The following is a 17,415-nucleotide window of genomic DNA, read 5'->3' on the forward strand; positions in this document are numbered from 1 at the left end:
GCTCATGATGTGGTCAATTCATCAGTTCTAAGGAGAGTAGGTTGGGATACAACATCCTTACTCAGGTCACAGCCCTGCCTACATCACCTTCGAACTTACAAGAGATAAAAGGAGAAGCAAGCAGAGGGACTTCATTACCACTAGACTGGGGAGCAAAGTACGTATTTTGGATCGAGTCCCTGAACTGAGACTCTCCTAGACCAGAGGAAGATTAATGCCCACACACACAGACCTCCAAGACTTGCCAGACAACATGTGAACAGACAAGGACCTTTCCCTAGAACCTAGATAAGAAGAAAGCCTCCTCTACACGTGGTGCTCTGAATTTGGACTTTTAGTCTCCTAACCATGGAAGAATATATTTGTTTGTTACAGCCATTTACTTGTGGTATTTTTATTTTAGCAGCACTAGATAACCAAGACAAGGAGCAATGTCTTAAAAAAAAATCAAAGCTTGTTTAATGATAGAAGAAACAAAAATTATGGATATAAAGTATTATTTATTGAATTGAATGTATTATCAAAACATTTTCCACAAAGAAAGCTTCAGATCCCAATGGTCTCACAGATCGAGTCTATAAATGTAATAAAGAAAAAGGATAACTAAAATTGATTAAAAGTTAACTTTTAATATCAACAGAAAAAATGTCCAAGAGTCAGCATTATGCAGGTATAAAGTGCTACACATGACAAGAAATAGGAATTCAACTCTGATGAAATTCATTTCTTCTTTCCTTTCAAAGGCTTGGCAAATAAAGCTGGGTCAATCTGCTCCCTCGCCAGTCCCCTGACAGAGAAGAGCCTTGCAGCCCGTTCCTGCAAAGTGCCCCCGCATTTCAGTCCCAGAGCCGTAAGTTCAGACTTGAGCTGATCCAAACCTAGCAACTCGAATTCCGCAACAGAGTCGAATGCCAGTAAATCTACAGCGCGCTGCCCAATACCCTGAGGGGGACAAAGAAAATAATTAGCACGTACTTTTCCAACGAAGGTGGCATTTAGTACCATTGAATCAGTTCCGATTCACATAAAAGGAAACACTGCCTGGTCCTGCCACCATCTTCACAATCACTGCTCTGTGAGCCCCTTATCGCAGTCACTGCGTCAATCCACCTTGCAGGCTTTAGCTGCTAGCTATATTCTACCTTTAAAGGACTTTAAAAATGTGTCATCTCTTACACCTCATGCCTTCTCAATATATATAAGTAAACACTAACCTTTCATCTACAGAGTACGTCAAAAAGTACTGCCACAAAATCACAGACCTCTTTATTAACTCAAATGTCAAAATGTGAAGCTATGGTTTCTCGGTACATCCTTCAGTAAGGTCTGGACCTTCGGAAGATGCTTTCAGTGCTCTAATTCTTCCCAAATAATTTTGTGCTCTTTGTCAGAATGGGAGTCTGAGCATCCTAAAGGGACTCAAATCATGTTTCTTTGAATGGGAACAAAAAGAAGTCTGAAGGGGCAATAGCAGGACTGCAGAATGGATGGGGAAGGTTCCCTAACAAAATTTTTATGAGACAGCGATTGTCATGACAGGAAAAAAAAATTCTTGGCTCAAGTTTCCTGGCCTTTTTCTCACCAATGAAGCTTGCCATTTTCTCGAAACTTTCCCATAATATACCACCATCATCATCATCCCATGTCTTTTTGAAAAAAAAAATCTATCAAGATTACAAACACAAAAAAATCTACCAAGGTGACTCCCTTGGTACCCTAAAAACAGTAACCTTAAGCTAGGCTGACCTCTGCCTTGAATTTAACTGGTCCTCTTGAAAGCCACTGTTTGAACGGACTTTGGGAAAGCACCCTAATGAGACCATGACAAGTGTTTAGAAAAGTCCCATGCATATATGAATTGGAACCCAAGTAGCCATACTTTTTGACTTACCCTAATATATGAACAGACTGTAGAGAAGGTTCTTTAAATTACATAACACATTTAGAACTTCAGAAATGGTATGAAGAAAACCCAAGTCTCAAGCCTCCCTAAGTAAGGCAACCCTCTTCATTCCTGTTTTTGCACTAGAGGCAGAGAAGGTCGGAGTTAAATGATAGGCTTTCTGTTCAAAAGACATCAAGTAATTCAGGTTTTATCTATGCTGAAAAGCAATTTATGTGCTGCTAACCACTGCTCAAATTGCATCTCACTGGCACTAGGTTTACAAAACAATGTCAATTAGCTATCACGTGACATTGAAGCACACCCAATTCTAGACACTGATATGTGAAAACACGTGTCTTGAAATGGATGAACTTCGGAACCAAAGGCACTAGCAGCTACTGGCAAAACAGTAAGATTTGGAGCTAATAAAATATTTTAAAATCTAAGGATGGGGGAGGGGCGTGGACAAGCTGCCCATCATCTGTACTCCTTAAAGCCGGTCCACTAACCAGCTGATGGGAAAAAGCACATTTTCATTTGAATGACTTAATGGCTCTACACACCTACTGCAGAGCGACTTACTGTGTGTCCTGGCTGGCCTTCCTCTAGCCTGGCACAAGGAAGGCCTTCATTTTTGTGCCCAGATGCTACCACGGCAGCTCTTTCTCCATCAGTCCTTTCTTCTGTCTTTGCCTCTTCGGGCAGTCTCACCCCAGCTGCTTCCTTCTCTCTGGGTTCTTCACTCTCGGCCTCCTCGTCCCCCTGGATCACCGTGGTGTGCCCAGCCACCTTCCTTTTGGCCTGCTCCTCTGGAGAGGTTTCCCCCAGTGTAGCACATGAATCTCCAGATGTATCTTCGTAGTCCCCCTGGATCACCGTGGTGTGCCCAGCCACCTTCCTTTTGGCCTGCTCCTCTGGAGAGGTTTCCCCCAGTGTAGCACATGAATCTCCAGATGTATCTTCCTCAGAGTCACTGATGGAGTTTTTCTGCAGTTGTTCTAGTGATCCAGGGTCTAGACTCAATACTCCAGGTCTCTGACAACCGCTGGGGAATTCGGCTGCCACCACACCACCACCACGGCCAATCTGGGGAGCCTGACAGCTCATTCCTGAAGTACCAGGTGCTCCATCACCGTCATCATCTGAGCTCTCAGAACTGGCACCCTCTACATTCTCTAGTCCGTCCACGCCCAACCTGACAGAAACAACAGAGAGGTTTAACACCATGTTCAGGGTCTACTGAAGAAAGAGCTACAGTTTGTCCAGGAAACGCACTGACTAAAAGTATCTGCTAGCTTGAGATGGAAAAGCTTGAAAAAATATATTCCAGAGATATACACAAAGGTTTAAAAAAACAACAACCAGGGAGACAAATCAACCATCCCAAACACCCAAGAAGGATCTTTTTTTTAAAGTTATGACTAAATTTACTAAACTGATTTTACTTAAAAAAAAAATTCACTGCCAACAAAGTCAATTCTGACTCAGAGACCCTATAGGACAGCGTAGAACCCCTCCTGAGAGGTTCCAAGACTGTAACTGTTTACAGGAGAAGGAAGCCCCTTCTTTACTCTGTGGAGCGACGGGTGGTTTTGAACTGCTGACTACTAAGACATCTATACCAGTGTTCCCAAAGTGAGCAATCCGGCCCTGCTGGAGGTCTCTGGAACAATCCAGGGGGGGTTGCAAAGGCAGACACCCACATTTTATCCCAGATAGTGGGCTATAGAACAAATTTTTAATTGCAAAGGGAATGCTGAATAGTGTGTGTGTGTGTGTGTGTGTGTGTGTGTCCCCGCTGAAAAGAGGTGGTAGACATAATTAGCTTGGGAACCTATGATCTACACATGCAAAAATACTTGGTAAAAAAGAATAAGCTACTAAAAGCTCTATGACATTCTGGCAAATACTGAGCTACAGGAACAAAAATCACATTAGTAATCTGTGGTGATTAGGAGATGGGGGTGGTCTGATTGGCCAAGGGACTTAAGGAAATATTCTGTATTTTGAGTGTGTGCTAGTCACATGACTATATGATACATTTTCAAAATTCACAGAACTGTTCAACCAAAGAGGACACATTTTATTGTAAACCTCAGTATTTAAATAAACCTGGCCTAAAAACAAAAGCTGAAAATACCATTATCTTATCTCTCAAGAAAACTTAACTTCCATTTCAGAAAGAACAAACAAAATTCTATGCTGGACATACAGAGTAACAGAGTCTTTGGTCAATAATTACGTTCCCAACAAGCAAACAAGCTCTAATTGCACTTGTCACTTTTCTAGAACCTGGCGCAGAGAACTGAGCTGGCTACCAGAAGACCACTCTGGAAGGAGAGGAAAACTAGCAGAACGGGTAAGACAAAGCATGGTCTGCTATGCTCATCATTCACAAGTGCTAAGTGCTACAGCCACCAGAGAACAGACCGGTAAAGAGAGTTCTGGCAAAATGACCCAAGACTCAATGACTTCACCCTGCAGAAAGACCAGAGAAGACCCTGCACAGCCAACCTCATCCCGGTCCCCACCTGCAGTCCTTGAAAGTTGGCTCAACACCAAAAAGGAACTCATGGAGGCAATTCACTAGCCTGGCCTCTTTCACCTGAAGGGGGAGGCATTCCTTCTACCTTTACATATGAATGGCAATGTACAGTTTGATCATCCCTGAGACCGGAAGACTACAACCCCCGGAACACTTCTGAGTTCCCATTAAAAGCTACTTAAAATTGGGTTTGTAGCACAGATAGACAAGAAGGAAATAACTCATTATCAGTCCTCTGATGTCAATTAGGGTGACAATGAAACACACTTACCAAAAGCATTTTTTTTTCTGTGCACTGGCTTCCCTGCTTGTTGTGGATTTGTTAGGCCGTTTCCGCTTCTCACAGATTTCAGCTGATACCATCTTGCTGGAGGCAGCCTGCATACCTAACAAAAATTTAATTTTAATAACTCAGTTTCTATTCTCAGGACTAAATTTAAGAAAACCACTAAACAATACAGATAGCAAAACAGAGCTGCAAAGGAATAAAATAGCTCTAGATATTAATGTATCAAAATACAAGATAGATCTCTATGCATACAGATTTAAAGTATTCTTTTTTTGTTGTTGTTATTGTCATTCAGAATATATCTAGCACAACTTATACCAATTCAACCATTTCTACTAGGGCTCTAGGTCATATATGCATGTGTTTCCCAAATTCTGTCAGTAATAAATTATATGTGTCAGTCTTGTTAGACTGTCTTAAAAAAAATAAGTTCCAATCAAAAAGTGGCTTTCGTAGCATAGCGTACACAGATTGACTTCATCTTTGAGTGATTGTGTCAAATAAAGTCCTGCATTAAAAAGAAAAAGAAAAAAAAAAGTCCTGCATTTACTTAAGTTTTTATCAATTCCATAAACAGATATAATATTTTGCTCAGCAGCATTCCAAGAACAAAAAGGATATGATTCAGACAAAATACAATCACAGAACAATTTGTTTCTCTTTATACTTCACACCTATCACTAAAAATAATGTAATATAGCCATTTTTAAACGCTATGTTCCTATATCTGTAGGCTTCTGTATCTATCCAAGATATAATATAGTAGTAGTCCCAATCCTTGTTAAATCACTCTTACACCTTCTTAATGCAATCCCATTGTTGTGGAGTCCAATTGTAATTCATAAAGGCCTTAATTTTTTTTAAAAAAGAGGCTTTCAAGAGGATCTACTGGGCCAGGTTAAGGCAGGTAGGTCAGCTTAAAAGACTATAGCAACTGTTTTGGTGGATTCCAAAAGAGTAAACTTGACACATGTTCCTGAAGGGCACAGGGATTAGGAAAACATTTAACTAAATGAGAATCTCTCCCATCCACCCTAGACCTCTGATCTTACCCCTTCACACTTCCTAAAGCTCAAAAGAACATTTAAAAGGAAAATGATTTATCAAATTCAAGGGTGCTAAAACTGTCATTTGAGGATGGAGCAAACTGAAGAGCGCCTAATTCTTTGGGGATGGGTTAGAAAGAGAAACATGCCTTCAGAAGTGTACAGACCTGGATGGAGGATATGTCAAGAACAGTAGCTTCAAATTTACTATTTGAGTTCGTGAGGATTTCTATGATTTTACAGGAACACCTTTCACTTCTGCTTCCATAACTTAGTGACACTGATTACATTCTTTCTGTTGTATAACAATTCCCACCCTCCTTTTCTGAGTTGCACCTCTCTCATTAAATAAACTCATTGCCACTTAAGGTTTCTACCTATTTCTTCCAGTTGCTGTTGTCGATTTGATTTCATATTCTTAAATGAATAATGCTCAAGGCAGACCCTTTACAAACAAAGAAACCAACAAAAACTAGTTAAGCTAACGAACTACTCAGATTTAGATGACTTCAAGGGATATTTTTAAGGTTTAAAGATTAACTCAGGGTTGGGAACCGATTACAAGGATCTACATATAACCCCGTCTCTAGGGGACAGACAAAAGAAAAGTGGGTGAAGGGAGACATCGGACAGTATAAGACACAAAAAAATAATAATAACTTATAATTATCAAAGCTTCATGGGGGGAGGCAGGGAGAGAAGGGAAAAAATGAGGAGCTGATACCAAGGGGTCAAGCAGAAAGCAAATGTTTTGAGGATGATGATGGCAACAAATGTACAAATGTGCTTGACACAACGGATGTGTGTATGGATTTTGGTAAGAGTTGTACAAGCCCCCAATAAAATGATTAAAAAAAAAAAAAAAAGAACTCAGGGCAAGTTTTGTGGATTCCTCTACCTCTCGTAGATTCAGAAAGTCTGGAATCCATGAGAATTTGGGATTCTGTTCTGCATTTCCCCATTTTGATCAGGATTCTTCTATAGAATTTTTTAAAATCATTTTATTGGGGGCTCATACAACTCAACACAATCCATACATACATCAATTTTATAAAACATTTATACTTTCGTTACTCTATCATTCTCAAAACATTTGCTCGCCACATAAGCCCCTGGCATCAGCTCATTTCCCCCCCTCCCTCCTCGTTCCCCCCTCCCTCATGAACCCTTGATAATTCATAAACTATTATTTTGTCATATTTTACACTGTCCGACATCTCCCTTCACCCACTTTTCTGTTGTCTGCCCCCCAGGCTTCTATAGAATCTTTTATCAAAATGTTCAGTAACAGTAGTTGAGCACCACACAGCTCTTTTAATCCCCTAACAAAGGAGGTGATTATTTGTGGAAAAAATTAGTCACACATTCCCAAACCTCCTCTATTTTAGCATCCTTGATGAACTCAAATTGTGTTCCTTTCCATCTTCTTTGCGTCGTAGGAACAAATATCAGGGGTGTAAGAAAATATCTGTAGAGTAGCCTTGTTACTCACAAAGAATGAATAGGCACACTGTAGTGGTGAAAACTAATCCCTTCCTTGGAATACGATTCCTGGCCTTCCCCTCATCAATGCAGTTTTTTTAAAATTTCTTCAAAATAAGCCCTCATGATTGTCCTGTGTCCTTGGAGAAAATCTGTAAGATGACTGTCACTCTAATGTTCTGAGCTAACCTCTCCAGAGAGGATCAGACAGATCCTCTCTGAAACTACTGTTCTGATTGGATTTAAGATACCCTAATAAGACTGAGACGGTGTGTTGAGGGAACTAGTCTGCAGCCATGCACTTCTCATAGAAATATCCTAACATATCTTGTTTGGAATAAACCCGTGCATGTATGACCTGGGATACCTTTTGCCTTACCTAGTCTAACTAGGAGTGGAAGTGCTGGGTCATACAGTATTTCGAGTTTGAGTTGTTTGTTTTTTTTAGTTTCATGAGAAACCACCCAATTGTTTTTGGAAATGGCTGTACTATTTTGTGTTCCCAACAGCAATGGAGAAGGTGTCCAATTTCCCCTTTATCTTCTCCAACATTTGCTATTTTGGTAGTTTTGTTGTTTTTCCATCTTAGCCATCCTAGTGGTCGAAATCAGACTTTAAAAGCAGAAGACATTATAGCACTAATGTTCAATCTGTAATGGTGAGGCTGACAGATTCATTACAGAGCCTTCACCAAATGAATTCATTATCTGTGCTAGTCATTTGCATATATTTATTGTTTCTGTTATATCATAATCTTTTGATGGAAACGATTCCTTCTCAATTATACCCACTATACCCTAGCACAAAGCACTGGAAACTAAAAAAAAAAAAAAAAAAGAAGTTAGTGTGCATCGTTCTCATTAAAAACCACTAAAATAAGGCCCTAAAAGTGGAAGCAAATACACGGGCTGCTCAGGCCCACAGAATACAGAGGTTATGAATGCCAAGTGCTCTGTGGGTCTAGAGTGCCTGTATGAGGACAGGATCCACAGGGTTCACCTGATTCAAAGACCTCAACCATGTCTATAACCCATGCAAACTGTGCTCCTGGGTGCAGTGCAGAAGGGCCTCAGAGGTGTCCAACTTCCACTGTCCGTAAGTCCATTCTGACTCATAGTGGCCTTATAGGATAGGGTAGCACCATCCCAGTGGGTTTCCACGACTAACTTCACAGGAGTAGAAACCCCATCTTTCTCCCACAGACCAACTGGTGGTTTCACACTGGGGGTCTTACAATTAGCAGTCCAATGTAGAACCATTATGTCACCAGGGCTTCCCTCAACACTAAGGAACCCTTATTCTCACCTTTGAGGACAGAATCCTCCAGGCGCTCGGCCATCTCATGGCACTGCTGTTGGTAGTCAGGGCTGGAGAAGCAGTGCTTGGGTTCCACAAGCTTCCGCTGCAGGCGCTCCAGACGTCTCTGCTCTTTCTCAGCCTCTCGCTCAGCCTGTTGTTTTACCCACTCAGCCATTCTAGGGGTGGGGGAAAGAGGTATAACCAAAGAGACATAGATTTATACACTTATAACATCCAGCCCCATTCGAATCGGTGCACTTTTGCTTATATAGTGGTGGTTCTCAGAAATGTAATGCATGCCATATTACTGGCATGTTGTACGAGAATTAATGGAAATCCAAAGATAATTATTAAATTATGGAAAAGATTAAATCCAATAATAATAAATTAAGAGGATGAATATTTAACACTTACACTTCAGATATGGATATCATGTGTATGATTACTATGGATAGAAAACTTACTGTAAAAAAACTTCTAAAGGAGTGATCTTACGCTTTTTCATGATTGACATCCCGTAGTCGCCTTCCACTGAGATCCCGGCAAGCTTCTCGATTGGTTGTCTTCTCAATCTGAGCACCAAGTGCTCGGAGCATAGAACCAAAACCTGGGCAAATACATTTAAAGACTACCATCCATGACGTGTTCACAGGCGGGTAAAAGCTAAATTTGTGAAAACAGTACTATAGCACACGAGTAAAGGTAAATTCTCTCCCGTGTACTTTTAAAAAAAGGAGGTGGGGTTCAAGGCTCTAATGCAGGAAACCAAGATAAAAGGACTGATAAACTTGGTTCAAATCTAATGTCTTTTATCCTTCATTTTATCTTTCTTGAATACTATAACTGGAAAGATGGATTCTCATAGCCAAAGATACCAGGATTCCCATTAAGAACTTGAAAAACGATAAGATTTTTACAATAAGTTAAAAGGAAAGGCAATTTTCAAGCCGTCACTGGCTGATATAACATGCTTCCTTTTTACTGATAATTTCAAAGAGCAGGACAATTACATTCTGAGATGTCAGCTTTCTGAAAACCCAATAAATCACCGCAGATCTGGAAAGCTTGGGGGGGGGTAGGGTGCAGGGGTGTGTGTGTGATCTACTGCCTATGAAGAAATCAAAGGAAATGTTCATATTCTAGTTTTAAGCTTTGGTTTCTTTCCTCTTTTAGATGCACGCAATAGGACCTTAATCTGCCCCAACCTAAAAATTATTCTATTTCCTGGGTGACTTTAGACCATCTTTGGAACATAATAACTAAACAACATCTTCAGTACTGTTATAAACTCTCCCTTCATCAAACTGGAGAAAATAATGCCAGCTCTCATGTAAGCTTCCCCTAAGGTTTAGAGCCTGGGTTACCTAGGAACTATGTGCCTAGAGAGCATGCAAACTGTCTCGTATAGTAGCACCTCCTCATGAACTGAGTAAGTAAAGGGTTTCACCGGGCAAATCAGGTCGGCATACTACCGAGACAAAGGGGCTAGTTAAATACCTATGGTGAAAAAACAAAACAAAAAACAACCTATGGTGAAAGTTTACAGATGTGTTATAACTAAGCAGTCTGGATTCTTTCCTACCTCCTTTTCCACCACAAAGTCTGGGTTCCAGACTATAAACAGCTCCATCCTGCACGGCATCATTGATGTCAACAAGTGCTCCATTGCATTTCACAAAGAAGTATTCCACTGGAACAACCTAGAAACGAATTTGATTAAAAAAATTTTTTTTTCACAAACAAAAACATATAGTTCAGAACGAGGGGGGTGAAGCAGAAACCCAAAGCCCATCTGTAGACAAGTTAACAATCCCCACAGAGAGGGGCCACAGGGAAGAGATGAGTCAACCAGGGTGCAATAAAGCACCGATGAAACACAATATTCCTCTGGTTCCTTGAGGCTTCCTCATCCCCATTATCATGACATCGTGCTGCTTCTCAATTCAAACTAGACCGGAATACGTACACAGGTATAGAAGAGATGGGGACTCACTACACAGAGAATCCAGGAACAGGAGTGGGAATGGTGGTACCAGAAGGGTAGGGGAAAGAGGGGAGAGGAAGGAGGAAAAGGGGAGCCAATTGCAATGGTCGACACATAACCATATACCCCCCTCCAGGGGGAAGAACAACAGAAAACATGGCGGAAGGAGACAGCGGTCAGTGTTAAGATATTATAATTTATAATCTATCAAGGGGTTATGAGGGTGGGGCAGAGGGAGGGAAAAAAAAGAGGTGCTGATGTCAAGGGCTCAAGTAGAAAGCAAATGTTTTGAGAATAATGATGGCAACAAATGTACAAATGTGCTCAACACAATGGATGGATGAATGGATTGTGATAAGAGTTGTATGAGCCCCCCAATAAAATGATTTAAAAAAAAAAGAGGAGCTAATACCAAGGACTCAATAGAAAGTAAATGTCTAAAAATGAATGAAGGCAACATATGTACAAACATATGTACCTGTTGCAATCAATGTATGGATTGTAACAAGTGTAAGATTCCCCAATAAAATGATCTTTTAATAAAAAATTTTTTAAAGAGTTTTTTATGAGACAAAAACAAATTTCCGGTAGGATGGGACTTAGTTTATTTTTATTGTCACCACCAGCTATGAACAGATACCGTGTATTCAATTAATACTTGGTTGATTTGAAGATAAGAACTACTTAAAGGAAAGTCACCTCATATGCTATGTTCTGGGTGTCAGTCATCTAGTCAGGATGTATATAAAAACCTTCCGTCTCTGGGGTAGGAATCAAGGGAGAAAACTGCTCAGGGCTCAGATCTGGTTAACTGCAGGTCCCACTTTCTCTTTTTCAAACAGGCAGAATGAAGCCGAGTATCATGAGTGAGCTTCAAGTTTAAAACTAAGAAGACAGCGCTGCCAGGGACAGCGCTGGAGACATTGCGGGAATTGTGCTCAGGCTGACTAGCCCCCCCCCCCCCCCCCCCTTACTGGAGCAAAACGCGAAGGGAGTGCAACAGAGCAGCAAGGGGAGCAAAGCAATTAAGTCCCCTGAGAAATCCCAAAAACAGTTCGGAATCGGTGGACAGGGCGTGGCACTTCACCAGACCCAATTAGAAAACATTCATAAGGGTCAGCAGACAGATCTGGAACTATTTATAGGTCCCCCCCCCCTCCTTTTTTTCTTGTCTATCCATATAAGATAGGCAGGATAAACAATCCAGAGGAGAAAATAACGGGGTCAAAGGCTCTGGGGGGACATGGGAGAGGAGGAGGTGGGAGTAGCCAACACATTCAGGGACAAGAGAACAAGAGATCTAAAATCAATTTCGAGGAGGGCGTAGGATGCCTGGTGGGGTTTGATCAAGTGCAATGTAGCCGAGAGACAGTACTGAAAGCCGAATGAAGGTCAAACATGATAGTGGGACAGGAGTAAAGTAAAAAGAAATAGAGGAATGAATTAGGAAACAAAAGACATTTATAGAGGCGTAAATACAGGCACGTACACATGTAATTAATATATAGCAATAGGGATATAGGTCTATGTACATTTATTCTAACATTAAATATTAAGGCATTAGGTCTCTCAAGTACTCCCTCAATGCAAGAACATTTTGTTCTAATAACTTGGGATTCTGTAATGCTAACCTTTCCAACATGATCACTGAAGACAAAATGGGTGCATAAGCAAATGTGGTGAGGGAAGCAGATGGTGCCCAGCTATTACAAGATATAGCGTCCGGGGTCTTAAAGACTTGAAGTTAAACAAGCAGCCATCTAGCTGGGAAGCAACAAAACCCACATGGAAAAAGCACACCAGCCTGTGTGATCATGATGTATCAATGGCATCAGATATCAGGCATCAGAAGACCCCAAACAAGCAAATACATCTATGCAAACGGGGTTGGAAACCGAAACCCCATTTGTAGACAACTTGTAGACAACTGAATATCCCCTCACAGAAGGGTCACAAGGAAGGAACGAGTCAGCCAGAGTGCAGCATAGCACCGACAAAACAAACAACATTCCTCTAGCTCTTTACTGCTTCCTCCTCACCCCACTATCATGACCCCAGTTCTACCTTACAAATCTGGCTAGACCGAAACAGGACAGATAAACCCTTCAAGTACAGTAATGGGAGTAGTGACATCATGAGAGTAGGGGGAGGTGAGGGTAGAAGGGGGAGAAACAGGGAACTGACTGCAATGATTGCCGTATAACCACCCCCCCAAGGGGACAAACAACAGAAACATGGGCAAAGGGAGACAACAGGCGGTATAAGATATGAAAATAATAATAATTTATAATATATTGGGGGGGTTCACAAAGGGTGGGAGGGGAAGGGAGGGAAAGAAAAAAGAGGAGCTGATATCAAGGGCTCAAGTAGAAAGAAAATGTTTTGAAAATGATGATGGCAACATATGTACAAATATATTTGATACAACTGATGTATGGATTGTTATAAGAGCCCCCAATAAAATGATTTTAAAAAACCCTGATGATATAAATCTTGAAGAGGAGACAACAATGGGGGGAAAAGAGGAGACAATGGTAGAATTTTTAACACCCCAATATCAAACCAGACCCGTTGTCAACTAGCCAATTTCAATTCATAGCAACTCTATAAAAGCTTTAATATTTTCAGGACCATCTAGCAGCCAGCACCTGTCTTTTCTACTACCTTCCCCAAGCTTACAGCCAATCACTGCAGAAGCTATAGCACCCCAAAACCCACTCTGAATATATTTATCCAATGATAAAAAGAAAAAAAGTATGATTCTTTCTAAACAAGATCATGCTGTTGTGAAATAACACAACACAGGAGTATTCTTCAAAGTTATAGAGAACTCAGGAAGTACACAATTTAACCTACAATATCAAAATCAAAGAGAGAAGGAAAAATGTGTTACTGGTATCTTTTTGAAGCCAAAGTATGAAAAATAAGTCCTGAACTATACCACACAACTATTTGAAAGGGAATCATCTATTCATTTACTAGTATTACAAATACTAATTAGCACCAACTACCGTGCCAGGTTAAAGGAACACAACAGTTAAGCATTGAACGGCTAACCAGAAGACCATGGGTTCAAACTCACCAGCTGTTCCCTGGGAGAAAGACAAGGAGATCTGCTCCCTTGAAGATTTACTGTTTTAGAAACGTTACAGAACAATTCTGTTCTGCCCTCCAGGGTTGCTATGAGTCAGAATCCACTCGATAGCAGTAGTAGGGAGGCAGGTGCCAGATTTAGAGAGCCCTGGTGGTTCTTGGCTGCTCGCCAAAAGACCAGTGGTTTGAGCCCATCAACTATTCTGTAGAAGACAGATGTGGCAATGAGGATTCAAAAGGATTTACAGCCATGGAAACCCTAAGCAACAGTTCTACTGTGCCCCACAGCGTCTTTGAGTTGGAATCGACTCAAGGGCAACAGGTGTTTTTTCTTTTCTGATTAAGACTCTTGTCAATTAATAGTGACTACCCACCCAGTGCTATCAATTCCTACTCATAGTGATTTTCAGAGGCTGTAAATACTTATAGGAGCAGATAACCTAACCTCTCTCCTGCAGAGTAGCCGGTGGGTTTGAACTGCTGACACTGAGGTTAACTGTCCAACACTGCCCTGATGGTGCCACCAGGTCTCCTAAATGATTATCATCTATCTAACCATTCAATAACGACATAATAACTTAGTATCAAACCAAGCTCACTGACTGTCAATTCAATGCTGACTCATGGTGATTCCCTGTGGGTTTCCAAGACTGTTAACTGTTTATAGCAGTGGTTCTCAACCTGCGGATTGCGACCCCTTTGAGGGGTCGAACGACCCTTTCACAGTGGTTGCCCGATTCATAACAGTAGCAAAATTACAGTGATGAAATAGCAACAAAAATAATTTTATGGTTGGGGGTCACAACACGATGAACTGCATTAAAGGTTCATGGCATTAGGAAGGTTGAGAATCAACAGTTTACAGGAATAGAGAAAGTTCAGTCTTTCTCCCAAGAAGTGGTTTTGAACTGCCAACCATGAGGATCACAGCCCGAGGCCTAACCACTAAACCATCAGGGTTCCATTAATAATCATTATTAGGGGGGGGAAAAAGATCAATGAAAAGCAATTTAACTGCTTTAACCATTTGTGAATTATAAAGCACTTGAGACATGTCCCAGGCCAACTAACCCAAGACTGCAGACAGGCCATAGTCTAATCAAGTCAAATTTATTAGCTCACTATCGATTTGATGCGAACGCATAGCAATCCTATAGGACAGGGTAGAACTAGCCCTGTGAGTGAAGCAGACTAACTCTTTACAGTAGAAAGCCTCGTCTCTCTCCCTCAGAGCAGCTGGAGGTTTGAAACTGCTGACCTTGCTGTTAGTAGCTCAACTGGTAATCATTAAGCCATGAGGACCAATAAAGATAAATGTATTGGCACACTGCAACGAAGGAGTGCTCTATACCAGACGAATAACAAGGTGTCTCACCAACACAATAAAGTTACTGCAAGATAGGGGCAAGAATGAAGTCTGGGTAAAATGTAAACAAAGCAGTGTGTTAGGATCAACCAGAAGGCCATGTGTACAGGGGGCGCAATCAGGCCTAGACACTGTGAAGTGGATCCAGGCTTGTGTTGCCTTGGAAACTACCAAGTAGAATCGTTCTGTTCATCAGACACCCTCTTAAACTTGAAGCCCGGGCTAGAAATCATGAGTGCTTCCCTGAATCCAAGAGGTTTAGCTCCTCACAGCAAGAATGGGGAATTTCATTCTTAATGCAGTTATTTCAAACAGCAACATTTTTTATAGCCTAAGACCAAGGGTTCTCAGTGAGAAGGCAGTGTGATCTCAAGGTCCTTCTAACATTTCACCATCACACTATGTTCTTGGGAAAGCTCTGGCGGCAGAGGGGTTAAACAGCAGGCTGTAAATCACAAGGCTGGCAATTCAACCCACCAGCTGCTCTGAGAGAAAAAGATGAAGCTGTCTGTGCCTATAAAAACTTACAATCTCTTGCGATAACAGTTGTATGAGCCCCTAATAAAATGTTTTAAAAAAAACAACTTACAATCTCAATAATCCTACGGAGTTCTACTCTGTACTGGAGGGCCTCTAACGGAATCATTGGCAACGGATATTACCCTTGTGTCTACTGTATCATTCTACTGAACAGAGGGGGCAGAACTTTCCTTTGCAGTGGAAGCTCACTCTAATTTTATCACATAACAGTTCTGTTCTAAAAAGCAGAGTTGGGAACTTAACTATTTTAACTATTTTTCTTCACTCCAGTATCTCATCAAATGCCCTAGTGTTTTACATTTCTATTCATGTTCCTCAGGTGCCTAACTAAATCCACTCATTTACCTATGTATTCATTTTACAAATCTTATAACCAACATTTCTCAAAATTAAGAGCCTCACTCTGGATCAACTGTCAGGTTTGAAAAATGCCCTTCTAAGAGTTATTTCCAGAGATATTAAAGTCTGACTTTCTTGGAAAATATTTCCCCATTCAAATGGCCAAACAGGTTCTGCTAACAGTCTGTAGACAGGATTGCAGTGTAGGAAGAAAAATGAGAAAGCATTCTTCACCTAAGCAATCCAAGTCCTACAAAAGGTTGGTTAGGTTGTACTAGTAATAACATTTGATAAGTTTATAAATAACTAAGGAAATAGCCTCTAAGCAACAAAGAGGTGTGGTTATAAAGAAACAGGAGTATACTCAAGCACCAAATTTAGAGTTAAAGATATGATCAAAATGGTAAAAATCAAAACAAAACCAAAAAGAAACTTGTTTGGTTTTGAGAATCCTGTAAGACCGACCACACGGGTAACTCTGTAAGTTCTTGGTAAGTTTTTACATTTTGAATTTTTCAAACCTACTGATCCAGAGTGAGGCCAAAATGACATGTTCTTCATTACGAGAAATGTTGATAGTAAAGAAATGTGCATGGCCAAATGAAATCAAATGATTGGTGACAACATCGAAATGTCGGCCCGAAGAATTCATGCCCTGAACATATGTGTGAGTCCTTGGCCTCGAGATCAGTGACCACAAGATTTCGTTTCCTGCTCCGACCATCCGTTAGCTTGGACCTGGCTAGAGTACTTCCCTAGGTTGACGCTAACAGCTGTGTGGCTAGTCGGCAAAATGCAAGCGACAGAATCATGGTATGAAAGTAAAGACATGAACCTTAAAGGTCCTTTCTCCAACTGCGTCACTGCGATGAAGGAACGGACCCAAACGGACTTGTCTGAGGGCTGGGTCTGGTCTGCCTCTGTGAGTGGAATTTTCTCTCCTTTTGTAAGGGGGCAAAACCACCACTACCACAAAGCAAAGGAAGGCCCCAGTATCCATCAGGTCGAACCATGTCAAACGAGTGAATCCTCAAACACTGAAAACCCCCACGGAGAGATGAGCGGGCTCCCCGGCGGGCCCGCTCTCCACACCCAGGCCTGCCTCTCCTCAGCCTCTTTCCCCATCCTCACTTGATCTTGGAAGTAACGGTGAAGGAAATTCCAGATGGAGCCCCGAGCCGAGCCACATCGCACTGCCTTGCACCCGGAGCCTGGCCCGCGAATCCACACGAGCGCCGTAGCCTCCGCCATTTCCTCCGGCCTCAGAGCCTGGAGAAGCCCTGAAACCGGGCGCCACGACCAGGATGGCGCGTTTTCCTGACGTCACCGCGTCTCCCAGAGTCCCTCCCCTTACGTCTCAGTCGTGTTCCGTCCCTCCCTCTGGGGCCAGTCACGTGAGTCGGGCGCCGAGCTCGCTGATGGGGGGGCGGGGGGGGGCGGGGAAGGAAACGCCTGGCGGAGGCCGATAAGACTGCCGGGCCCGAGGGCGAGGCGTTGCTAGGAGACGTTGCTAGGGCGGGGCTCGGGGGACCCACTGTAAGAGGCTG

The 17,415-nt window shown here is 41.8% G+C and overlaps 1 protein-coding gene across 2 annotated transcripts; it reads right to left on the reverse strand.

Annotated features, from left to right (window-relative positions):
- Positions 1–480: 480 nt before the first annotated feature.
- On the reverse strand, positions 481–17,160 carry SDE2 (SDE2 telomere maintenance homolog). Of its 2 annotated transcripts, XM_045298245.1 has the most exons (8): positions 17,000–17,160; positions 10,129–10,246; positions 9,042–9,153; positions 8,553–8,722; positions 4,702–4,816; positions 2,841–3,080; positions 2,468–2,735; positions 481–942 (listed from the first exon to the last, which is right to left on the reverse strand). In XM_045298245.1, exons 1-8 carry the CDS (start codon positions 17,117–17,119, stop codon positions 721–723), a joined length of 1,365 nt encoding a protein of 454 aa, XP_045154180.1. In that variant the 5' UTR covers positions 17,120–17,160; the 3' UTR covers positions 481–720. The 2 variants fall into 2 exon arrangements, with proteins under 2 accessions (XP_045154180.1, XP_045154179.1); XM_045298244.1 differs by having other exon boundaries at positions 2,468–3,080.
- Positions 17,161–17,415: the final 255 nt, after the last annotated feature.

The sequence above is a fragment of the Echinops telfairi genome, unplaced genomic scaffold, assembly GCF_000313985.2.
Source record: "Echinops telfairi isolate 266 unplaced genomic scaffold, ASM31398v2 ScPeMD7_7424;HRSCAF=8462, whole genome shotgun sequence".
Taxonomy (NCBI): Eukaryota; Metazoa; Chordata; class Mammalia; order Afrosoricida; family Tenrecidae; genus Echinops; species Echinops telfairi.